The following is a 25,423-nucleotide window of genomic DNA, read 5'->3' on the forward strand; positions in this document are numbered from 1 at the left end:
CAAATAAATAAATCTTAAAAAAAAAAAAAACACCTTTATGGCATCACTGTTACGGTTCTGGCAGGGAAGGCCAAGGCCATGGCCACAGCCCACGTGACTGGCTCCAGGTGCTTTCTCCTTGCCCCTCTCCTCGCTGGCTGCACCTAGACACCCATCTTAAGCTGTGTATTTATTAAGGCCAACAGCTTAATTCCCTTGATGTTCTCAAGATGAGCTTGCAGATCTTAATACCATCTATAAACTATACCAAAGATTCCCTTACCTTATACTCTATCCCCTTCCTCCCCGCCTCACCTCCCCGAAAGAGCGCCTTGGGAAATAAGAATGAAGGTAAGTGTGTGTGCGTGCAGGAGTGGCCCGTGTCTGGCATCATTGTTACCTAACAAGCAGTGGGCTCCTCTCTGTTCTGGACTGGAGAGGCGTGGAGGGCTACAGCCTCACTGAGAAGGAGGGGAGGCTCAGAAGCAGCAGTGGCAGCGCTTCCTCCGGGGCTGGGAGGGGCACAACCTTCTAGGAGGGGCCCTGTTCTGTGACGTTCTCCAGTGCCCCAGTTCCATTTCCTAGAGAATGAAGGACACACATACCCCACGACGAATGTCAACAGTTTTATTTAGAAACAGATAGGTACCTGTTTGCATTATAGAATATAAAACTTGGTTTACACTCTATAAAAAATAACCAATATCCAAATTCAAGAGAGCTAGCATTCACAGAACACAGGATGTGGGTGTGTGGCTACTGTTCATCAGCCTCAGGCTTGATTTAAACCAAAAAAAGAATCCAACGGATCAGAAAGATCAGGGTACACTGCTTGCTGCCAGGCCCCGCACCCAGAAGCTGCCATTTGGCAGACTAAGGCTTGCTTTCTAAGTGTGTGATTTTCACATCAGGCCCGGGCTCCCTGCACTGAGAGGGTTGCAAGGCTCTCTCGCCACAAGGTTCACACCGCGCCCTCCCAAAGCCAGGGCCGGTGGCGTCACTCACTCTCTGGTTGTCTTTATAATAAACGGAGAACTTGGAGGGTGGAGGGTTCCATTGCCCTATACTGGAGTTAAACTTAGTGTATTCATTATCAAGAGCTCAATGCCAAGGCTGGGGTGATGTCACATCACACCTGGCTTTTTACCATACCAAGTAGCTCAATGTGATTGTGGAAGACCAAAGGAGAGACCTGGGTTTAGATTAATACTCACCCAGCATCACCTAAACGTGTTTATCCAGAAAATACAGGAAATGATAACGGTTATATATACATATATTTATCTTAGTAACCTGAGGGCTAAAAACTTGGAATACAAGAATTCTCAAGAGGCCCATCTGTAAGAAAAGGACCCAAATGGACAGAGTTCACGTTACATACAATATGGGGAAGGTGGAGTTGGGAACAGACGGGGTTTCTTCAGCTCTTTCTACAACGTCCCTCGCTTTGGTCGGCAGGACTGGCAACCTGCCGATCCACGATGAATCTGTTTCTGTTGGTGGCAGAGACGGGGGAGAAGAGGAGTGGGGTGACGGTCAAAGGCAGGAAGGGCGCGCTATGGTCCTCAAACCAAAGAGGCCTCTCTCGGTAGGTCCTCTCGCCTCTGAGCCTGAGCTCAGCTCTCCGGCAGACACAGAGAGGCTTGGTAGTAAGTGGTTTGTGTTGTGAGGTAAGAGGATCCCTGGTAAACTCAGCAGCACATGGTTTTTGGAAACCAGCACACAAGAACAGAACACTGCAGCCAAGCCTGTAACTAATACTGCTATTATGTAACTACTGTTCAAAAGAGAAAGGGAAGGAAAAAAAATCCCTGTTTTGGGAAGTCCTAAGCTTTGATAAAAGGCGGTCCACATCATGTCTTCTCAGAGTTGTCAGGCAGGTCCCTGCCCGGCGATCATTCTCTCAGTAAAGGCACTTTCGATGCTGTTGACGTGATTGGAAAGGAGTGAATTCTAACTACAGTGAAACCAAGATGAATTCCTTGGCACACCTGGGGAGGAGGCACCATGTGGGGCACTGACAGTGATTTCAACAGGCAAATAATGATGCCGTGAGCGTTTCAACAGATGCACAGCCAGAACAGAACGCCTGCCCTGAATATACTTGTCTTTTTCCTTTAGTTTTCTAGCTGTTTCGAGCTGGAAACAGCTCTATAAAGAGATCACACTCACTACATGATTGGTTTTCAAGACACTGGCCCCAGCTCTTCCCCACCGTGCTGTGCTTGACAAAATCAGCCAACAGCTGGTGCTGGTGGGGGCAGGGGAACAGAAGCAAGTCCAGCTGAGCTCGCTCAGCCCAGGACCTGCCCCTTGCCCAGGTAACGGCGGGGTCTGCTGCTGGCCCCACAGCAGCCGAGCGCAACGTGTGGCCCCCACCACCTGGGAAATGGACTTTAACAGGCAGAGTGTTTGCCTTCTAAATACAATTTGGGGGGGGGATATCTTTTTCCTTTTCTCTCTCCTGAACATTTCTTATTGATCATAGGCTTTAAAAAATGAGTTAAGTGAGATTATAAAAACTGGCAGACAAGGGGTTGAGAAAGAGTAAGAAGGCTGATGGTTGCCTCCACGTGTGACCCTTCAGATCATACTCCCAACTAGAGAACAAATACAAAACAAACACCATGTTACACACAGCACAGAGCGTCAGCCTACAAACACAAGTGCATGGTGAGAGCTGTTCCGCAGGAGCACGGCCCCTCCAGTCCCTCGGAGACAGGAGGAATGGGACGGGATGGTTTTCATTGTTTCATGACGCCTGTGCACGTCTTGAAAAGTTTGTCCTAACAGTCTCAGTAGCGCAAACAATTTCATGTGAAACCAGAAGCTGTAAAAATAAATTACTTTTGAAGAAGCGCAGGTTCCTCTGTCTGCGGCTCAGAACTCATCATGTCGTACTAAGGCCTCCCCGAAATCTGTGGCTTGGCTGCCCACAAACAAATCATACTTGTCAACTATCTCCTCCTTGGTCAGCTTGCCATCCTGCAATCAGAGAAAGCCAGGGAGTGAGAATACACTTCCCACACCACAGGCAGAAACACTGCGACACGGTCATTCTAATTATTCCTACTAAATTGTATGTGAACTCTACCCTCTCCCTTGCCCCCAGTGGGAAGCAAACAGCAATTAATACATTTCTGTTATCAAGAAAGCTAAAGGAGGAAGGATGGAAATAATACAGCTCAACAACTCAACGGCCAGATCTGGGCTTGCTCCCTAGGAGAAAATTCCCTTACAGCAAAACGAGGAGCACAAGCCAGAGATGGTCAAGAACTGGGCGAGTGCTTCAGAGTGAATCGAGTCATCTTCTGACAGGAAGAACAAAACTCTGCCGCAAGCCTCGTCCACACCTTCACCAGCCTGGGCCATCAGCCGGGTCGGACACACCCAACTCAAGGCTCAGACACTCATCTCCTACAGCACTAAGGTTCCCAAGGATGTCTACGTTTCATTCCCCACTATCTCAGGACAAAGCACCTGGCTACAGAAGCGACTGAGAGCAGGAACTCAAGATAGATCAACCCTTAAAAAAAAAGGTTCCAAGAGGCTGGCACTGTGGCGTAGTGGGTGAAGCCACTGCCTGTGGTGCTGGCATCCCACATGGGACCTGGTCCAAGTCCTGGAAGCTGCACTTCTGACCCAGCTCCCTGCTGATGTGCCTTGGAAAGCAGTGGACCATGGCCCAAGTGCTTCAGCCCCTGCATACACGTGGGAGACCCAGAAGAGGCTCCTGGCTCTTGGCTTTGGACTGCTCTAGTTCCAGGTGTGGCCATTTGGGGAGTGAACCAGAGGATGGAAGACCTCTTTCTGTCTGTAACTCTACCTCTCAAATAAATAAATAAATCTTCAAAAAAATGTCTTTAAAAAAATCCCCATAGTTAGATTCATTTTCAGTTTAAACAGAGAATCTGAATCTCTGAAAAAGGTGTCAGGGCTTAGTGATGACACCACTGTCAGTGGACTGAATGCTCAGCCAATTGATCAAGGACACTTAACAGGCTCCAGAGGAAAAGCTGATTTATAAACTACTACAGAGGACTTCATTTTTAAAGTATATATTTAAGAAGGAAATAACTAGCTTTGGGTAGGCAGAATAGGCCTATTAATAGGTTAAGAAACAAGAGAAATAACAAAGCCAGGAGATTAAAAAAAAAAAAAAAAAGGCAAGCAAGCAAAGATCCTGAGGACACACAGAGAAAGGAAGCCGTGTGCTGGGCAGAGGCCACACAGAGAGGCTGTTTTCTGAAGTCCTAGTTCTGCTCGCACTACCAGCACACCAGGCAAAGGGATTTCTAAAATGAGATCAGGTAGCTAGTGTCACCTTGGACGTTTTCAATGCCGAATTTATATCCTTGGCAGATTTAGACTAATTAAGGCCTTAAATGCTCTATGTGCCTTTACAGAAATTTTTTAGGCAATCCTCTAGAAACAAGACTCAGATCACTGCTAGCTGGCTTAGGCCTGGCCAAACCTACCTTGTTTTGGTCTGATTCATAGACGAGGTGTCTGGCTTCTGCCTCTGCATGGTCGTAGTCTGAGGGGAGGATCCAGTCTTTGGTTTCTTCCTTGTCCATTTTTCCATCACGGTTCTTATCTCGAAACTCAACAAACTGCTCTCGCTCCGTCTTCACCCATTCTGGCTCGTCAGCATTTCCATCGTGGCTATACATGTCACCTGAGCAGACACAGAAAAGGGTTTTGCTTTTTCTTTTTTTTTTTTTTTGACAGCCAGAGTTAGACAGTGAGAGAGAGAGAGAGAGAGACAAAGGTCTTCCTTCCGTTGGTTCACCCCCTAAATGGCCGCCACGGCTGGTGCACTGTGCCGATCCGAAGCCAGGAGCCAGGTGCTTCCTTCTGGTCTCCCATGCGGGTGCAGGGCCCAAGCACTTGGGCCATCCTCCACTGCACTCCGGGGCCACAGCAGAGAGCTGGACTGGAAGAGGAGCAACCGGGACAGAATCCAGTGCCCCAACAGGGACTAGAACCCAGTTCCTTTTTTCCAAAGACTGTCTCATGCCAGTCTGACCTACCCCTTCTTGCTCATCTATCTCTTTGGAACCTAACAACAGTCAGAAGGGTGTTATAGGCCAGAGAGACCTTCTAACAGGGTATTCTCCTGAAGCTTAATTATCTTGCAACAAGAATATTTACAGCTGTTGCTTTTGAGTGAATAAGAGCAGTGTTTGTACCTTAAAAAGTGCAGAACACGTTGGCTTGCACCAAGAAAAGATAAAGACTAGTTGTTCCCTATTTCACTTCACCTCAATGTACCTAGGTAAACTGGATGACTGGTTTTAGAAAGGTACAGTTTTAAATTCTCAAGGAAATTTGAGAAGTGTAGTATGTTATAAACCAAATCTGTCTCTACTAATGAATTATTACACAGAGCACATATATCAGTGTCCTTCAGTTGGGCAGGCATGCCTCCCGGAAACAAGACCACCACCAGTGGGGCTGGCGTTGTGCAACAGGTTAAGCCACTGTCTGCAATGCTGCCATCCCACGCTGGGGGCCAGTTCCAGTCCTGGTGCTCCACTTCTCATCCAGCTCCCTGCTAATGTGCCTGGGAAAGCAACCGAGGATGGCTCAAGTCCTAGTCCTTGGGCCCCTGCACCCACAGCCACTTGGGAACTGAACCAGTGGATGAAAGATCAACCTCTAACTTTGCCTTTCAAAATAAATAAATAAATCTTAGAAAAAAATAGCTAAACGAGTAAAGACAATGAAAAATACTATTTGAATTTTGAAAAAATGATTCCATTCAGTAACATTAAGGAATTAATAATTTTGGGGGTTGAGATATTTTAAAAAGTTTTCAGAGGGGGTCAGTGCTGTGGCACAGCAGGTAAAGCTGCTGCCTGTGACCTTGGCATCCCATATGGGCTCTGGTTCATGTCCTGGCTGTTCCATTTCCCATCCAGCTCCCTACTAATGGCCTGGGATGGATAAGCAGCGGAAGACGGCCCAAGTGCTTGGGCCCCCACCACCCACGTGGGAGACCTGGATGAAACTCCTAGCTGCTGGCTTCAGCCTGATCCACTGCTGGCTGTGGTGGCCATCTGGGGGAGTAAATTAGTGGATAGAAGATCTCTCTGTCTCTCTCTCTTGCCCTATAACTCTTTCAAAATACATACGTATTTAAAAAAAAAAAAGAAAGTTTTCAGAAGCACATATATATCTTGGAGACATACAACCAAATGTTTACAGATGAGTGAGATGATCCAAATCTACCTTAAATAAGAAAGGAGGGACAGGCTTCTGATGTAGTGGTTAAGCTACCACTTGGGATGCCCATATTCTATACTGGAGGGCCTGAATTTGAATCCTGACTGTTTCCAATTTTGGCTGCCTGCTAATGTGCACTCTGGGAGGCAGTAGTGACAGCCCAAAGCAGCTGAGTCCCTGGCACCCATGTTGGACACCTGGATTGAGTTCCTGGCTCCTGGCTTTCCCTTGGCCCCAGCCTCAACTGATGTGGGGGACATCGAGGAGTGAACCAGTAGATAGATGAGAGATCTCTTTCAAATAAATTATATATATATATATATATATATATATATATATATATATATATATATATATATATATATATATTTAAAATAAGAAAGACGGGGCCGGTGCTGTGGCGAAGTGGGTAAGGCCACTGTCTGCAGTGCCAGCATCCCATATGGGCACTGGTTCAAGTCCCAGCTGCTCCACTTCCAATCCAGCTCTCTGCTGTGGCCTACGAAAGCAGTAGAAGAAGGCTCAAGTCCTTGGGCCCCTGCACCCCCCTTGGAGACCCAGAGGAAGCTCCTGGACCTTGGCTTCAAATCAGCGCAGCTCCGATCGTTGAGGCCAACTGGGGAGTAAACCAGCAGATGGAAGACCCCTCTCTCTCTCTCTGTAACTCTGACTTAAAAAATAAACAAACAAACAAACAAATAAATAAGAAGGAAGGCAAGGAAATGGATGTGGCTGAGATAGGACCAGCTGTAGGCTGATGGCTGCTCAGGCTCGCACAGGAACAGTGATCCGTATACTACGCTGGTTAATTCTGTGTTTGCAATGTTCTATAAAAAATTTAAAAAATAAAAAGAAACAGCACAACTCTGAGTGAGTCTTATTAATGCTACATGTAAGAGGCAAAGAACTGTTTATGATCTCCCTTCTTACAGCGCAGAAATTGGCACATTCCCAGAAACTGTAAGATATTATTCTGGAGACTTAGCATACCAGATATTAATGTGTTTGTATTAGTTATTGATTTGTAAAAGAGGACTCTACACACACACACAGTTACACACAACTTTCTCATATAGCTAATTTTGGTAGTTTCAAGATACAATTCTTCTGCCTTTAAATCTAAATGATGGGGAGAGAAATACCTCCTTCTTTGGCAAATGATGATACCTAACAGTTATAAAACTTATTTTCTCTTCAGAGGTTCAAATGAGCTCTTTAGTTTTAGCACTTGTGATAAAATGTCAAAAGCTGAGAATGAAAGAATAAAACATCTGAAAGTAGAAAATCCTAAAACCATCAACTCAAGCTCAGAAAAAATAGCCAGACTTAATCCACTATACTGATAGACTCTGCTAAGAAAAAAGTCACTGTGGCAACATTCTATCCTCTATGGTTCATACTTTCTCTAAAAATTCTAAGTACTTCACTGGGTCTTAGAAAAAAAGGAGTTGTAAATATCCAAGGAGTATTCCATTTGGAATAACTCTACAACAGAAATAGTAGGTGTGACCAGACAACATCTAAGTGAAGGAGTGATCTGCTCAATGAAGCTTAATGATAGCTGATAGAAGCATAGTTTAAAACAAAATATACCAGGGATGGCCATCTGGCACCATGCTTAAGGTATTACTTTGCTCACATCTCATATTGGAGTGCCTGTTTTCAAGTCTTGGCTCTACTTCCAATCCAGCTTCCTGCTAGTGCTCCTGGGAAAGCAGCAGATGATGGCCCAAGTATTTGGACCCCTGCTATCCATGTGAGAGACCTAGATGGAGTTCCAGGTTCCTGGCTTCAGCCTGGCCCAGCCCCAGCCATTACAGCCACTTGGGAAGTGAAGCAGCGGATGGAAGATTCTCTCTCTTCATCACTCTGCCTTCCAAATAAATTATTATCTATTTATTGATTCCTGGGTTTCCTAGTGTAAGTCCAGGTTTCTTGCAATTTTTTACCATCAATTAATATGACACCCAGGGTACATTCTGTGAATCTGTCAATATGGTAGTCACTGGCCAATGTGGCTACTGAGAAATTAAAAGATGGCTGGTCCAAACTGGGTTGTGCTATACATATGCATAAAAAAATCAATAATTTGTATAAGAGGAAATTATAGCATTTTGGAATATTAGATTAGGTAAGAGACATTATTGAAATTGATTTCATCTGCTTCCTTTTACATTTTAATGTGGCTATTAGGAAAGTTAAAATTACATATGTGACTCGCATTTGTACTTTAGTTGGATAGTGCTACTGTGGATACTTTATCATTACCCAATATTCATCACACTGGTTTGGCTTAAGGATCTGGTAAGAGCTGACCCATGGAGCAGATTGTTTCCATGGCTGATCACACCTTCCAAAGTTTTATTTTAGCTTCTTTTAAAAGACACACTAGAAGCACACTTACCAATATACTCTTCTAGATCAATGAAACCATCACCATTCTTATCTATATCTTCCATTGTTTCCTAAGCAGGAAAAAACAAAAGACCATTACACTTGGTCTCTGAATAAATTTGCCAGAAGAGAATAAGCTATCTTCCCTCTCACACTCAAACACACACACACACACACACAGAGTTAAAACCATCGGCAACTGATGCTTTTCTACATGGAAAATGGTAAATCAGAGTCTTCTTGGAAGTATGCTGCCACTGCTCAATGATGGACAAGCCATAATGATGCTGAAGTCACGGCAATGAAGTGACCAGTGACTATGTATGTATACAGCTACAGATGGGACCACTCAGCACGGGACATTTCAAAAAAAGCATTTCCCCTTTAGTACTTTATGAAGCTACTAACCAAACAGCCAATATTATCTGATGGAAAGTACTAAACGAAAGCCAAAAATACTTAGAAAAGGTCCAGAAAAATGGTGACAGAGCTTGGAATTTGAATCTTGTATAGCAAATCATTTCATTCAAATACACACGAAAGGCCAAAGCGGGAAGATGGCAAATGCACCCAGAGAAACAGAGCCTGTTCAGAACCCCCGCTGACACCCACCTGCACCACTATGTCTTTCATGTAGTCATACTCCTCAGGATGCAGGAAAGCAGTGAATTCCTCCTTTGTGGCAATGAGATCTCCATCCTTGTCTGCCATTTTAAACCTCCGCTCATCTCTAACCATCATCTGTTTATAGTTAAATCCATCATCAGGGTCTGGATCATCTAGAAAACAAAAATTCAAGTCAAGCCTTAAAGGCTTTTAGAAAAAACAAAAACGCAAGGGGTAGGGATATTCATTTCCAAGAAAGATAAAACCAAGCAACGAAGAAATAACTTGATCACACAAGCAAAATTGTGGCAGTATAAAGACATTTAGTTTAGGGCTAAAGTTCCACTAATCAGACCTGAGTTAGGTCCAAGCTGACTGTAAATGTTTGCCATCCAACATGGAACCCTGGCTCTAGGACTCTTAACCAAATAGGTAATGCTTCACTGTTACTGATGTTAAGGTTTCTACAAGGCTTGAATTTTCCAGTTATATGTGCAGGCAGTGTTGGCCCTAAAGTCATACCATTCAGGTGTGAACTCTATCACTTTTTTAGCTGTGTGAGCTTGGGCAAGTAAATTAACTATGCCTCAGCAGTTAGAGGCAACAGGGGTGTCTGCTTCACAATGCTGTTATAAGAATTAAAATGAGAAAATAAATCAGATGAAGTCAAATGAAGCTACTGCTGTTTTTTTTTTTTTTTTTTTTAAACTTAAATATTTGGCTGCCATCACGAAGCTAATGCCAAAGGCCTTCTATCCCAGTTCAAGGACACTCAGATTCAAGCAAATGAATTTCAGACATCACAACTCTGAAAGATCACACTTGGTATGTATGTATTTTTTAGTCAACTCAGACATGTACCAAGAGTTACAGGTATTATTCACCCTCTATTTACATAAACTTCTAGAAAATACAAACTGACCTACAGTTACAGAAAATGGATCACTGCTTGCTTAGGGACAAAGGCATGGGGAGGGTGAGAAGGACAAAAAAGGAACAGGAGGAGGTTTTAGGGGGTGATAAATGTATCCATTATCTTGATTGTCGTGTTGGTTTCATTGCCATATACATTTCAAACTTACCAACTGTGTACTTAAATATGCCCAGTTCACTGTATGTCAATTATATTTTGATAAGGCTATTTTTAAAAAATAAGCATTGGACTACAACCAAACTGAATCTGCACCTATTCATCTGTGGAACTGCACAGCAGCCGCTAGACAGTTTATAGGCAGGAAGAACAAAATCTGGTGTCTTTAAGCTGAAAAAGGTATTAACTGCAGAAAAGAAATATAAAAATTAAGTTGCTGTGTGAACCAAGTCAGATAATAGATGGGAAAATATTTTAAAGATAAAAGATACCACGTTAAAGATAAGTTATTATTCCTGCAATATATTGAATAGTTTTGTAAAAAGATCCAAAGGACCCTTTAACATAACACACTACTGACTTTTGACACTCTAGTTTAATCTTTCTATATTTTAAAACAAAACAGGGTGTAGTGGGTGTTGTGGGTGATGCCAGCATCTAATATGGGTGCCAGTTCATGTCCCAGCTGCCCCACTTCAATTCAGCTCTCTGATAAAGACCTGGGCAAAGCAGCAGAAGGTGGCCCAAGTGTATGGGCACCTGTTACCACGGGACACGCAGAAAACTCCTGGTTCCTGGCTTTGGCCTGGCAGAGCCGCAGTGGTTGTGGCTATCTAGGGAGTGAACCAGCAGATGGAAGATCTCTCTCCCATTATCTCAGTAACTCTTTCAAACAAATCTTCATTCTTTACTGTGTGTAAAAAATTTAGTTAGCATATTGAATCCTCAGTCACTGGGATCTTATACATGTACACTTAACGCTGTTAGACGTGAAGAATTTAAAGAAAATACCGTCTTTATTAGATGCAAAGTCATCTCTTCTAAACAAACACAGAGTTTCAGGACCAACTGTGCAGTGTAACAGAAAAACAACCTGCACCTCCACACCAGATTCTCAGTTAAGAGCCTTCCTCCCATCCCGGGGTAAACCTGGTGACCGGGTCAAGTCGTCTGACAGCAACATGCACACACATGAGAATGGGAAAAGGAAAATGCAGAACTTTATTTTTAATGATGACCCTTAGGCCTACAGCCCTGCTTGAGCCCTGTAAGTACGCTAAGCACCAGTTTATGGCCCTGGCTGGCCGTACACAGTGTTGGGTAGGCTCTTGACCTGGAACTAGATCAAGGGTGGATCTTTGGGATTTTGTACTTTATTTGTGGCAGACAGTGTTAACATTCCTTTTGAGAGTAGCGGATTCACCAAGACATATTTTACCTAAGAGCTAAGATGACTGCAGTCTGAACTCAAAAGTGAATCAAGAACACATGTTCACATCAATTCCGCAGCACTTAGCCAGCTCATCCTCCCAGGGCCCGCCAGCCCGCCAGCCCGCACGCCTCTGAGGAAAGATGCCTTATAAAGACATTGCCTCTCCAGCCAGCGTTTCAGCTTCTGTATAGTCTCAGCAGCAGAAATACCCATTACATTGAATCATCTGCCTTGTGAGGCAACAGAGCTCTCAACAGATTTTTATGCAAATAATCATGCACAGAGTTGAAGAATCACCCTGGGCAGGGCAGCAGTGAGTGCTTAAGGGCAAGCCCATTTATTAACACAGCATTCTGTGCAGATCACAACAGGTCACCCTCTGCTTTACATTTTATAATTACTTCTAAGGAAATCCGGAGAATGCGGCGTCTCAGCCAGAGACTCTCCACCTACACGGAGGTTTTAGTACGTGTGTTCTTAATTGGTGTGGGATACGCTTGGTTCTTGGCCAAGTGTCAGCACTGGGACAGAGAGTGCCACTTTAGTCTGAGAACAGCCTGACATAGAAATAAAAGTCTCTTCACCAGAAATGCATCCAGCCCTGTAATGAACATGGACAGCTGGCTCTCCAGTGGGAAAACAGACCATTACACTGTCAAGGCAGCTGAGGGGGACACTTGCTCTAAGCCAGAAATTCCCCTAATTTCCAGGATAAAAATACAAAAAGTATTATTTACGCATTCTTATCTCAAACTGTATCATGTACAACAGAAGAATCTCATAAATTAAAACACCTTAGGTCAGCCATTGCAAAGTGTAATAAGTAACAGAAAATTACTGACAGGTGGCCCCCCACAAATAAGTCAACAGAAAGCATTCAAAATAACATCTATTTGCCTAGAAGCACTTGCAAAGCAAGCTGAAAAACCCATGTGCCAGAGAAAACAAATGGGAAATTTTCATTTGTAAACTTAGTAAGCAGACATACTGAAATAGTTCAATTTTTATCAAGGAAACTTTTGTTTGAATGTAATTTTACTAAGAAAAGACAACGGATTTCACCTTATTCTCACTAGTTATCAAGGAATCTAATTTAGTTTGAGTTTCAGGTCCAACACTTTAAAGGGACCATGTCAGGAGACATCTCAAGGTCTCTCACTTTGCATTGTTGAAACAAATGCAGCCTTTTCAGTAAGATCTACGCTAAAAATGATCTCTGAGGGACAGAAAGAAAATGAGAAAATATATTTGTAATGCTTAAGGTGTACAAGATGTCAAACTTCAGAAGAACAAAATTAAACAAATAATACATAGCATACAAAGTTAAAACAAAGGAAATCAGGTAAGCATGGAATTACTGAAGGTAAGCACAGTTCTTCCTTTCCTTTCCTTTCCTGTGTGACCCATTTGTTTCTTTGACTCAAGACCATGGTCTCTGCCAGGCTGACAACTTGCCCCTTACCCAGGTAAGTGCCATAAGTCACGTTTCTGTACTCATCCCAGGAGATTAAGCCGTCTTGATTCATATCAAACTCCTGCCATTGGTTTTCAACATTGTCATATATGTATTTCTTCTGGGCGTGCTTAATCCAGGATTTCAGCTCCCCCTCCGTCACAAACCCATCTTTATCCGCGTCTATTTTATCTACAATCATTCTACAAGACAAAACAGTTACGTTTCAAGGTGCCGGCTCCACAAAGCTTTTTCCCCCAGATTGTAGGGACCTACCTAAAACGTAGCCGTAGGTGGCATTTTTATATTCCTCCCAGGAAACGAGGCCGTCCTCATTGAGGTCATGCCCCTTCCACTGTCGCTCTACATCCTCGTAAATCCAGCGCTTTTGTGCAAACTTAATCCAGTCTTTGAGCTCATCCACAGTGACAAACCCGTCCTCGTCGCCATCTATTTTACTTACAATCTTTCTGTAGAAAATGCAGAGAAATCCAGCAAGAGGTTAAAAGGACACAAGGCTCTGGACATAGCCAGGTTGTGTGCTGTGACCACAGGAGCTGCTCAAGGCTAACACATGGAAATAAAAAAATTGTCTCTAAAAAACCAAACAGCTAGACAGGAACTGACAGTTTTCCTCTTCAGTGACCCATCACTGATTGGTAATGAGCCATTCAGGGTAAACACAGTCTCTGGCTGCTGTACTTGCATCCCAAAGCTAACCCATTCAGTCTGTGGTCAGAATCCAGGAGCGAATATCCATACTTATCTAGGTTCTCCATTCTTTATATCAAATAACACACAAATTTCTCTGTCTTCCCTTACTGCTTTTAGGAGAAAAAAGAACCTTCATTTCTTGGTCACAACCACTGGTATGATTAATTTTTAAATACAGGTACATAGAGAGGGGGATGCTTATCTTAAAAATAGCCAGCAGCTTTTCTTATGCTGAATTGTATTTTTGTATTTAATCAGGAAAACTGGAGAATGGAGAACTCTGATGAAATGTCTTAAGAATGTGTATCTGGGGCCAGCGCTGTAGCGTAGTGCGTAATACCGCCACCTGTAGTGCCAGCAACCCATATGGACAACAATTGGAGTCCTGGCTGCTCCACTTCTGATCCAGCTCTCTGCTATGGCCTGTGAAAGCAGTGGAAGATGGCCTACGTGCTTGGGCCCCTGTATTTGGGTGGGAGATCTGGAAGAAGCTACAGGCTCTGGTTTCAGATCTGCCCACTTCTGGCCATTGTGGCCATTTGGGGAGTGAACACAGTGCTTGAAAGACTCTTCTCTCTCTCTGCCTGTCACTCTACCTTTCAAATAAATAAATCTTAAAAAAAAAAAAAAAAAGATGTATATCTGCGATAAGAATGCTAATAAGCTGAGAGGGTTAGTGTGCAGATTACAAAGCAAAAGCAACAAAACTAGTCAGTCACTATACTGTCTTTCAGATTCGCCATCTGAACTGCAGGATTTAAAATTATGCACAACGCAAAAGCTCACGAAAACTCCATCACCTACTTACAGAGGCCAAGACAACCTACGTATAGTCACACATGTAAGTAGCCCTTTTGGAAACAGAAACTTTAAATCAAAACTTCCAACACTGGGAGTGTAAGTGAGAGGGCAGGTACAGTGGGAAGAATCACTATGTTCCTAAAGTTGCATTTATGAAATGCATGAAGTTCGTTTTCCTTAAATAAAAGGTTTCTGGGGAAACAAACAAAAAAAACTTCCAACACGGGGGCTGGCACTGCTGCGTAGATTAAGCCTCCCACTGCAGTGCCAGCATCCCATATGGGCACAGGTTCCTGTCTGGGCTGCTCTTCTGATCCTGTTCTCTGCTTGTGGCCTGGGAAAGCAGTGAGAGATGGCTCAAGTGCTTGGGCCCCTGCAGCCATGTTGGAGACCTGGAAGAAGCTCCTGGTGGAGTGGGTAAGGCCTCTAGGATGCCTGGAATCGAGTCTCACTTTCACTTCTGATCCAGCTTCTCACTAATGTGCCTGGGAGGCAGCAAATGATGGTCCAAGCAGGTACTTGGGTTCCTACCATTCACGTGGGAGACCTGAATGTAGCTCCTGTCTTTGGTTGGGCCCAGCTGTGGACATTTTGGGCATTTGGGGAGTGAACTAGCAGATGGAAGATCTCTCTCTTTGTCTCTCCCTTTCTGTAACACTGCCTTTCAAAATAAATCTAAAAAAATTTTAAAAAAAGCTAATATAAAAGGCAAAGCAACACCATGTCTCTCCTTTTTTATAAAGATTTATTATTTAAAAGGCAGAGTTAGAAAGAGGCAGAGGGGCCAGCGCTGTGAGTAGGGGGTAAAGCCGCCACCTGCAGTGCCAGCATCCCATATGGGCGCTGGTTCGAGTCTCAGCTGCTCCACTTCTGATCCAACTCTCTGCTATAGCTTGGGAAAGCAGTGGAAGATGGCCCAGGTCCTTGGGCCCTGCACCCACGTGGGAGACCTGGAGGAAGCTCCTGGCTCTGGTTGGTGTGGCACTGACCATTGCGAACAACTGGCGAGTGAACCAGCGGGTGGAGGACCTCTCTCTCTCTGCCTCTGCTTCTTTCTCTGTAAATCTGACTTTCAAAGAAAATAAATAAATCTTAAAAAAAAAAAAAAAAAAAAAAAAGAGGCAGAGACATGAAGCACGGGGTGGGGGTAGGGTGGTCTTCCATCTGCTGGTTCATTCCTCAAATGGCTGTAACAGCTGGAGCTGTGCCAATCCAAAGCCAGGAGCCTGGAGCTTCTTCCAGGTCTCTCATCAGGTGCAGGGGCCCAAGGACTTGGGCCATCTTCTATTGCTTTCCCAGGCCATAGCAGGGAGCTGGATCAGTAGTAGAGCAGCCGGGACTCAAACTGGCACCCAAATGGGATGTTGGCACTGCAGGTGGGGGCTTTACCTGCTATGCCACAGTGCCAGCGCTAGAAAAGCCATCTCTTTTTTTTTTTTTTTAATTTTTTTTTATTTTTGACAGGCAGAGTGGACAGTGAGAGAGAGACAGAGAGAAAGGTCTTCCTTTTGCCGTTGGTTCACCCTCCAATGGCCGCCGCGGTAGCGCGCTGCCCAAGGACTTGGGCCATCCTCCACTGCACTCCCTGGCCACAGCAGAGAGCTGGCCTGGAAGAGGGGCAACCGGGACAGGATCGGTGCCCCGACCGGGACTAGAACCTGGTGTGCCGGCGCCGCAAGGTGGAGGATTAGCCTAGTGAGCCGCAGCGCCGGCCAAAAGCCATCTCTTAAACACCATCCTCTATCTATATGGACTTAAGGGCAAAACTGTCTTTGTAACTTTAAATCTGTAGAATTTCAACAATATTAACAGATTAAGTTATATTAGTATTGAAAGTTCTGCACGATCTATAATGGGATCCAGTTTGTGCTCAAACAGTATTGGCTATTAATAGTGTCACTGTACCGTTAAGAAACAAAAAGGGTGGGGCAAGGTATCAGAACCCCTCCGTTCCCAAAAGGTATTTTTAAACTACTATAAATAGTTTGAAGAGAAGGGCTATCCAGATAAAAATGGCATATGACTGCTCAAGATGAGCTTCTTAATGGAGCTGGCTGAATAGTAAACCCCAAATGGTCTAATCCAGGGGTTGGCAAACTTTTTTGAAAAGGGACAGAGAGTAAATATTGATTTTGTGGGCCACATATAGATCTGTCATGCACACATATATAACACAATCCTCTAAAGACGTAAATGGCAGCCTGTAGGCAGTAACCCAAATCTTCAATACTTTGTAGATTTATGAAGGCAATGGTCTAATAGTCCTATGACAATGGACAGCCCTATGAATGTAGTTATGATGATACTAAACAAACAGTTATTCCAGGACAAACACACTGCATTTAATGGCTTCCCTGTTATTTTTCCTAAGAGGCAACATATGCCCCTAAGGCTCAAGTAGCATAAAACAAACTTTTAGTCCTTTTAAGAAAGGGGGAGGGGGGCAGCGCCATGGTGTAGTGGGTAAAGCCTCAGCTTGCAGTGCCAGCATCCCATGTGGACGCACGCCGGTTTGAGTCCGGGCGGCTCCACTTCCGATGCAGCTCTCTGCTATGGCCTGGAAAAGCAGTAGAAGATGGCCCCAAGTCCCTGGGCCCCTGCACCCGTGTGGGAGACCTGGAAGAAGCTCCTGGCTCCTGACTGGCACAGCTCCAGCCATTGCGGCCATCTGGGGAATAAACGAGCGGATTATTCTGCCTCTCTGTAACTCTGCCTTTCAAATAAGTGAATAAATCTTAAAGTTGGAGGTGGGTATTGGTGCAGTGCAACAGGTTAGCCTGGCACTCGGAACTCACTCATCCCATTAGAGTGCTGGTTCTAATTCCAGCTGCTCCACTTCTGATCCAGCTTCCTGCTAATTAACCTGTGAAGGCAGCAGGTAATGGCCCAAGTACTTGGGTCCCTGCCACCTATGTTGGAGACCTAAATGGAGTTCCAGGCTCTTGGCTTCAACCTGCCCCCACCCTAGCTGTTGAGACCATTGTAATGGAAGATCTCTCTGTGCCTTTGAAAACAATCATCAATATGGTCAACAAGTGAACTCAGAAAGGTGCATAATAGCCTTAAAATTTTCAATATGCAAAAGTTTCTATATATTTATGTGTGTACTTTTCTAAGAGAGTCATTAGTTTTCATTTGACTCAAAGGGTCTGGGCCTGTGATCCCCCAAAATGATATTAAAGTTAAGAACTTTAATATTAATCACTTCAAAACAAATTCTTTTGAATTTTTGAAGGACACATAATGAAAATTAAGTAAATCTGGACTTTTTTTGGAGGAAGGAGAAAGATAAGATATACTTAATAAAAAATGTCCTATTTGTTAACATACTTGATGAGAAAATGGTATCGAATATGGTATATTAAGTTGGTGTTAAGATGCTTCCCAAGGACTTTTTAGATATTATTACCATGGATTTCAAAAACAGTAGTGGATATTTGCAACTACAGGTATAAACAATGATTTCTGCACCATTTAGCTCACTCATTCTACAAAAAAAACATGATTTTGTCATCTTAGTCTCATAAAATACCAAGGCTGCTCATGAACTGAAATTTTGATAATATTTACTGATGATAAAAAAGACTTTTTCTCAACTGAAAATTGCTAGCAGAGCTATTCTGCTACCTGCCAAGAGCCAGAACATCAGTAAGGCATCTTCCACCTAAATGACACTAAACTTAGGGGCCCTCCATTAGGAGTAATTCTGTGAAGAGACAGTGGAGACCAAACATGGGAGGGACATGCACAGTATTAACAGGTGTGACAAACGTTGGGAGCACTGTTGTGCAACTCCATTTTCATCTTGGAATGTTAGAGTTACAAGATTAAAACGAAGTTAGCACCATCTCTCAAAGTTAGAAAAGCAAACTCACAGTAGAATGAGGCTGATGTATGTTTCAAATCTACTTTCAAATGCTTTGGGATAATTGTTCATTCTATATAGCAAAATCTTTTTTTTTTTTTTTTTCTGATTACTTCTGTCAGTACTGAAGAATAAAATATTGTACTCTTTGGTCAGCAGATAATCCAATGAAAGACTGAATATATTCTGTGGTATCTCCAAAAGCAAACCCTAGGGGGCTGGCACTGTGGCGTAGTGGGTAAAGCTGCCACCTGCAGTGCTGGTATCCCATATGGGCATCGGTTTGAGTCCTGCTGCTCCACTTTGCACCCAGCTCTCTGCTATGGCCTGGGAAAGTAGTAGAAGATGGCCCAAGTCCCTGGGCCTCTGCACCTGCGTGGGAGACCCGGAAGAAGCCCCTGGCTCCTGGCTTCAGATCGGCACAGCTCCAGCCATTGCGGCCAATTGGGGAGTGAACCAGCGGATGGCAGACCTCTCTCTCTCTGCCTCCCCTCTGGGTAACTCTGACTTTCAAATAAATAAATAAATCTTTAAAAACAAACAAACAAACAAAAAAAAACCAAGCCAAAAAAAAACAAAAGCAAACCCCTGAGCAACATCTTACAGCACTACCCATGATGGCAAAGTATTTTTGGGGAAGTGCCACTTGTTACAACTTTCCACACAAATCTCCTGAATGCAGTTCAGAAAGCTGTACCAATGCTGCTCACTGAAGAGGAAATCGGTACAAAACTGACCTGCATTTTCTTAAAAAGCAAGGCTTCTGGAGAGCCAAAAGAGATGTCAGAATTCCAGTTAGAAATAATCAACTGGGATTCTACCCAATCAACCCTCAGGTAACAAGCTGCCTGCTGAGCGCCAAAGAACCTGACCACTGCCTGGCTATAATGAGACAGTAATCCACACTCAGACACTCAGACCATGACTTGCCACACTCTGCTAAGAAAGTCAGGTTGGTTGATTTGGTTTTTGTTTTTTAATAAGTAAATGTCTGAGAATGAAAACAAAGGGGTGAAAAACATCCTGGGAAACCATAAACTTTACAGAAAATACTCCAGGGGTCCAATTCGCAGTTTATTAGCCACTCAAAGATGTGGCTTGGACAACAGTGAATACAGTTTTTAAAAATTAGAAACAGCAGCGAAGTCTCCATGTAACATTCTTCTGGGATCAAGAGGATGCAGTTCAAGAAGGGCCTGCAGTCCTCAGTACTTTTTATGCAAAATGATTTTGCTATGTAGAATGCGATACAAACTGTTACTCAGTGGAGTATGGATGAAAGCAGGCACTAATTACATTTTAGTGGTAGCAATTCTGTGGTTAGTTTTCAGAAGATGTAGTTCAACATGGCGTTACTGGTGCCAGAAACGGAGGGGAGGGGGCAGCATAAGCTGATTTAAAGCACGGCATTACCCTAAACCAGCCCCCTGAGAACTGGCATCTTACCCAAGCCTCTCCTTGCTCTCTTCTGGTGTCAGCTGATCAAAGGTCTTTGCCTCTTCCGCACCCAAGAAGGCGTCATGGTCGTAATCAAAGCTCTGAGCATCATCGTGAACCTTGTCGCTGAGCTGAGGCTCATGATGTACACGGTCTTTCTTCTCTGTGGGCTTGCTCAAGGCAAAGGCTGTGCACAGGGACAGGCACATAAGAAACTGTCGCAGGTCCATGACAACTGGCCCTTAAAGAAAATGAAAGGCAGTTAAATTAGGAAGCAGTATGGGTAACAACAAAACAAGAAATTAACTTCCCAGTTAATTTTTTTAAAGATTTATTTATTTATCTGAAAGGCAGAATTACAGAGAGGCAGAGGCAGAGAATCTTCCATCTGCTGGTTCACTCCCAAAATGGCTGCAACGGCCAGGGCTGGGCTATCCTCTGCTGCCTTCCCAGGCGCACCAAGCAGGGAGCTGGATGGAAAGTGGAGCAGCCAAGTCTCTCATATGGGATGCCGGCGATGCAGGCAGTGGCTTAACCTGTTAATGCTACAACGCCAGGCCCTAGCAAGCTGATTTCCAGGCTGGTAATTTTGTATGGCCTGCGAGTGATATTATACATATATCCAAATGGCCCTTGGCAGAAAAAAGGTTCCCCACCCTGGCAATGCTTCTCAGGTGATTCTGATGATCACCAGATTAGGAATCAACGAAATACTAACAGCTTCCTTGGTCCACAATCCCAAAGTGGTCCACATGCAGGTTCAACCTCGAGTCACCTTCACTTGCCCAGGCATAAGAACCTGAGTACTGTTCAGAGTACAGATTCCCAGCCTCAAGCTGCAAGATAGAAACCTATTTAGCACACTCGAGATACCCCACAGTACTAGTCAGAGAGGTTAAAATCTTGGGGGAAAAACTCACAAACCATAAAACTTAAAATCAAGGGGAAGGGTCTTCTTTGGTGCCTATACTGTAACTAGTGTTTCGTCACAAGAGCAGTATTCGGAATGCTTTTTTCCTGGGCAATGAGAGTTTTTATCATTTCACATCATCTCTCCCTCATCTCCCTTTATGCCTAATCCCTGGTACCTTGGGGTTGTGAATGTGACCTTGTTTGGAAATGAGGTCTCTACGGATGTAATCAAGTTAAAATGAGAACATGCTGGGTCAGGGTAGGCCCTGACCCAATAAACACTGTCCATAAAAAGAGAAATGTAGACACAGACATAGGAGAGGGAATGCCTTCTTATGAAAGAGGTGGAGATTGAGGTGATGCATCTACACAGCAGGGAACTCCAAGCATTGCCGGCAACCGATAGAAGCTAGAAGGAGGCAAGGATGGATCTCCTCGGACCTTCAGAGAACACGGACCTGCTGACACCTTGCTTTCAAACCTTTAACCTCCAGAACTACAAGAGAATACGTATCTGCTCTTTTCAACCACCCAGTGCATAGCGATTTGTTACAGCAGCCCTGGGAAACTAACACAAGTAAAGAGTCACATGTAACATGAAAACCAAACACACATCTTGCCCTAATCTGCATATTAAACCACCATAGACTTCACCTTCCCCAAGAGGTCTATAGTAGAACTAGTTAGTCTAAATCATTACATTTTATATGTAAATAATGGCAAAAATAGGAAAATTCTTTCAGTATTGCTTCCACTTCAGAGGATCTCTATCCAGACTGCACCCTAGAATCACCCTGGGATGTCTAGACAATCAGACTCCTGAATCCTTCCTCTTATCAATAAGCACATCTGGGGACGGGGCCTGCGTTAGGCCACTGCTTGCAGTGGCAGCATCCTAGGTCAGGAGGCCTGCTTAACTTCCGGCTGCGCTGCTTCTCATCCAGCTCTCTGCTAATGCGCCTGAGACAGCAGCGGAAGATGGCCCAGGTGCTTCTGGGGTCTTGCTACTCACATGTGAGCTCAGATGGCGTTCCAGGCTCCTGGCTTTAACCTGGCTCAGCTCTAGCTGTTGCAGGCATTTGGAGAGTTAACTAGAGTATGAAGGTATCTGATTCTCTCTTGCTCCCTCTTTCAAAAAGAAAAAGAAAGAAAAGAAAGGAAAAGAAAAAAAAAATGATTACAGTGTGGGGTGAGGCCTGGCCATTAATATTTTTAAAAGGCTGCCTCAGTGCAGCCAGGTTGAGAAGCACTATCCTAACAAACTTTCAAACCGCCATTGTAACATGTAAGAAATCTGACCTGAAAGTATACTTAAAATGAAGAAAATGCATATACTGGATCCTGTCTGAAAGATTTGGGAACTAAAATAAAGGGAGTGAATTGTACTGGGGGTAAGGAAGTTAAATATGCCAGATACACTGGATATCTTTCAATCTATCATTTTTTCTTACCCCAAGATAGTACCTAAGTGAAGTTACATGGTTTTAGCTTGGATTTGTAAAGCCCTTTGGATTCAATAAACTAAAAGACGCTTAGCATGTTAATGGTGGGAATGTTATACAAAAATTTCTTAAAAGTAAAGGAAGGCAAGCAGAGAAATATTTGTATATTTAATCCCAACACAACCTAGAGCGCTCATTATACAAGGGCTCAACATGAGCCCACCATGAACAACGTTTAGGTCTAAAAGCACCCAGGAATATTGGATGCAATCACAGGGGAAACAGCTCAGTGCGGGAGGGTGGGAGGTCTCGAAATGGCAAAGGAATATACAGCAGAGAGCATCAGGTGTTCTAAATAAGTAGGGCAGCCAATAAGACAAACAGAAATGCAGATAAAGAGATAATGGGGGAGGGGATGGTAGTTCCACGCCCATTCATAAAAAAGGCACCTTAACCAACCAGGGGACAGTTGGCAGGCCTGATGAAACCCATCAGAGAAAGCAATGTGAAAGCCAGAAATAAGACCCATGGATAAAGGGGTAGCAGGTGGTACTTTTCTTAAGCTGTTCCCACCAATGTTCCAACTTGGCTTTGTTTCAAAAAAGCTCTTCAACATTGTTTCTCTTGATTCCATCAAAATGTTCAAATGTACACAAAAGTACTTGTAGAAGGATACTCAATGTTGGCAATTTATAATGATAAAAAAACCTGGAAAACCAGAGAACTGGTAACATATATTAAACCTGTATTATGGAAAAGCACACAGAGGTTACAAAGACATGCTGGATCCATGTGCAGTGAAAGGGAGAACTCACAAAGTTTTGTGAATTTTAAAAAAGTAAACTGCAAAAACAATGTCAAGATTTCGTTTATATAAAAAAGAGAGCAAAACTAAACAATCTCCTTAGGTTACTCATGTTTGTATAAAATATAACATTCATAAAAATAGTGATGGAAGGGTAAAGGGCTGGTGCTGTGGCGTTAGCGGGTTAAGCCAGCGTCTGCAGCGACATCCCATAGGGGTGCCAAATCAAGTCCCAGCTCTCCACTTCCGATCTAGCTCCCTGCTAACACGCCTGGAAAAGCAACAGAGGATGGCCCAACTGCTTGCACCCATGTGGGAGACTGGGACAAGCTCCCGGCTTTGGCCTGGCCTAGCTCTGGTCATTGTGACCATTTGGGGAGTGAGCAAGTGGATGGAAGACCTCTCTCTTCCCTCTGTCGTTCCTCTCTTGCTGTAACTCTTTCAAATAAATAAATCTCTAAAAAAAAAAAAAAAGGAAGGGTAAGTTGGTGAGGGTGGTATGGAAGTGAGATCTAACATGGTACTCTGTTATGCTATCTACTTTCTGCAAATGAACTTGTTCTCATGTGAACTACTTTTCTGTATTATTTTCCAGATTATATATAAATATATATATATTAGATTTTTAAAAATTTTTATTTATTTGAAAAACAGTAACAGAGCAAGAGGTCTTCCATCTGCTGGTTCACTCCCCAAATGGCTGCAATGGTCAGAGCTGAGCCAATCCAAAGTCAGGAACTTCTTCCAAGTCTCCTATGTAGGTGAAGGGGCCCAAGGAGCTGGGCCATCTTCTGCTGCTTTCCCAGTGCACGTAAGCGATGCTGGTGCTACAGGCCAGGGCTTTAACTCGCTGTGCCACAGCACCAGTCCCTCCAAATAATATTTTAAAAACTCATTTCAGTGTTATTCAAGCCATTTCTCCAGAATGAAAAAGAGGTCTGAAGGAAAAACATCTATTTAGAGTTAAGACACCAAATATTATTCATAAACCAAAATATACTGCTCTATGCAAGTAACACTCCAGCTGATCTGTCAATAATTCAAATGGTCGGCCGGTGCCTCAGCTCACTAGGCTAATCCTCCACCTGTGGCGGGAGTTCTAATCCCGGTTGGGGTGCCAGATTCTGTCCCGGTTGCTCCTCTTCCAGGCCAGCTCTCTGCTGTGGCCTGGGAAGGCAGAGGACGATGGCCCAAGTTCTTGGGCCCTGCATCTGCATGGAAGACCTTCCAGGAAGCACCTGGCTCCTGGCTTCGGATCGGCGCAGCACGCTGGCCGTAGTGGCCATTTGGGTGTGAACCAATGGAAGGAAGACCTTTCTCTCTGTCTCTCTTTCTCTCACTGTCTAACTCTGCCTGTCAAAAAAATAAAATAAAATAATTCAAATGGTTAGTCAAATCAGTTTAACAGTAAAAGGACTATTAGACTGTTGTGGGCATTTGCCAGGTGAACCAGCAGACAGAAGATCTCCCTCTCCATCGGTCTTTTAAATAAGATGAAATAAGAAAAACAAAAATTCCTACAATGGACTGGCACCATGGCTCACTTGGTTAATGCTCCGCCTGCAGTGCTGGCATCCCATATGGGAGCTGGGTTCTAGTTCCGATTGTTCCTCTTCCAGTCCAGCTCTCTGCTGTGGCCCAGGGAGGGCAATGGAGGATGGCCCAAGTGCTTGGGTCCCTGCACCCACATGGGAGACCAGGAAGAGGTACCTGGCTCCTGGCTTCGGATCAGTGCAGCACAGGCTGAGGCGGCCATTTGGGGAGTGAACCAATGAAAGGAAGACCTTTCTCTCTGTCTCTAACTCTACCTGTCAAATAAAAAAAAAAATTCCTACAATGACCATGTATTCTTAAAAAATTCCTTAAATAAACCTTTAGAAACAAGAAACAGGATTATATGTTGATATTTTCTAACATATTCAAATAATATCTGCAATGTTGGAGGGTTACAGAATCAAATAAAATCAAGAGTGAAGTGACAAAGGATTTTCCTTATCACTACTGATAAGGTGATTTCACTGTAGGATTTTTCTTAAAAAATATTTTTTAAAAAAATTTATTTGTGTATTTGAAAGGTAGAGTTATAGAGAAGCAGAGGCCAAGGCAGGAAGAGAGAGAGAGATTCCATCTGCTGGTGTCCCACATAGGTGCAGGGACCCAAGGACCTGGGCCATCTTCTACTGCTTTCCCAGGCCATAGCAGAGAGCTGGATCAGAAGTGGAGCAGCTGGGACTAGAACCGGCACCCATATGGGATGCCAGCACTGTAGGCAGTGACTTTACCCACTACGCCACAGAACCAGCCCCTAAAAAAGACTTATTTATTTGAAAGAGTTATGGGAGGGGGGACGAGGGGGGGGGGGGAAGGATCTTCCATCCACTGGTTCACTCCCCAAATGGCTACAATGGCCAGGGCTGGGCCAGGCCAAAGCCAGGCACTTCATCTGAGTCTCCCATATGGGGACAGGGGCCCAAACACACCGGC

The 25,423-nt window shown here is 43.9% G+C and overlaps 1 protein-coding gene across 3 annotated transcripts in view; it reads right to left on the reverse strand.

Moving 5' to 3' along the window:
* Positions 1-590: 590 nt before the first annotated feature.
* Positions 591-25,423, reverse strand: part of CALU (calumenin) — a 33,199-nt gene continuing 8,366 nt past the window's right edge. The window contains exons 1-7 of one of the 3 annotated variants that reach the window (XM_062203318.1): positions 21,705-21,776; positions 19,790-20,021; positions 13,240-13,433; positions 9,214-9,380; positions 8,612-8,672; positions 4,458-4,657; positions 591-2,964 (exon numbers count right to left, since the gene is read on the reverse strand). In XM_062203318.1, the coding sequence (XP_062059302.1) occupies positions 2,860-2,964; positions 4,458-4,657; positions 8,612-8,672; positions 9,214-9,380; positions 13,240-13,433; positions 19,790-20,010 (948 nt within the window). In that variant the 5' untranslated portion in view covers positions 20,011-20,021; positions 21,705-21,776 and the 3' untranslated portion in view covers positions 591-2,859. Of the gene's footprint in view, positions 2,965-4,457; positions 4,658-8,611; positions 8,673-9,213; positions 9,381-12,972; positions 13,167-13,239; positions 13,434-19,789; positions 20,022-21,704; positions 21,777-25,423 lie in introns of those variants that run through there. The other 2 variants (XM_062203241.1, XM_062203164.1) reach the window with 2 other exon arrangements.

The sequence above is a fragment of the Lepus europaeus genome, chromosome 1, assembly GCF_033115175.1.
Source record: "Lepus europaeus isolate LE1 chromosome 1, mLepTim1.pri, whole genome shotgun sequence".
NCBI lineage: Eukaryota > Metazoa > Chordata > Mammalia > Lagomorpha > Leporidae > Lepus > Lepus europaeus.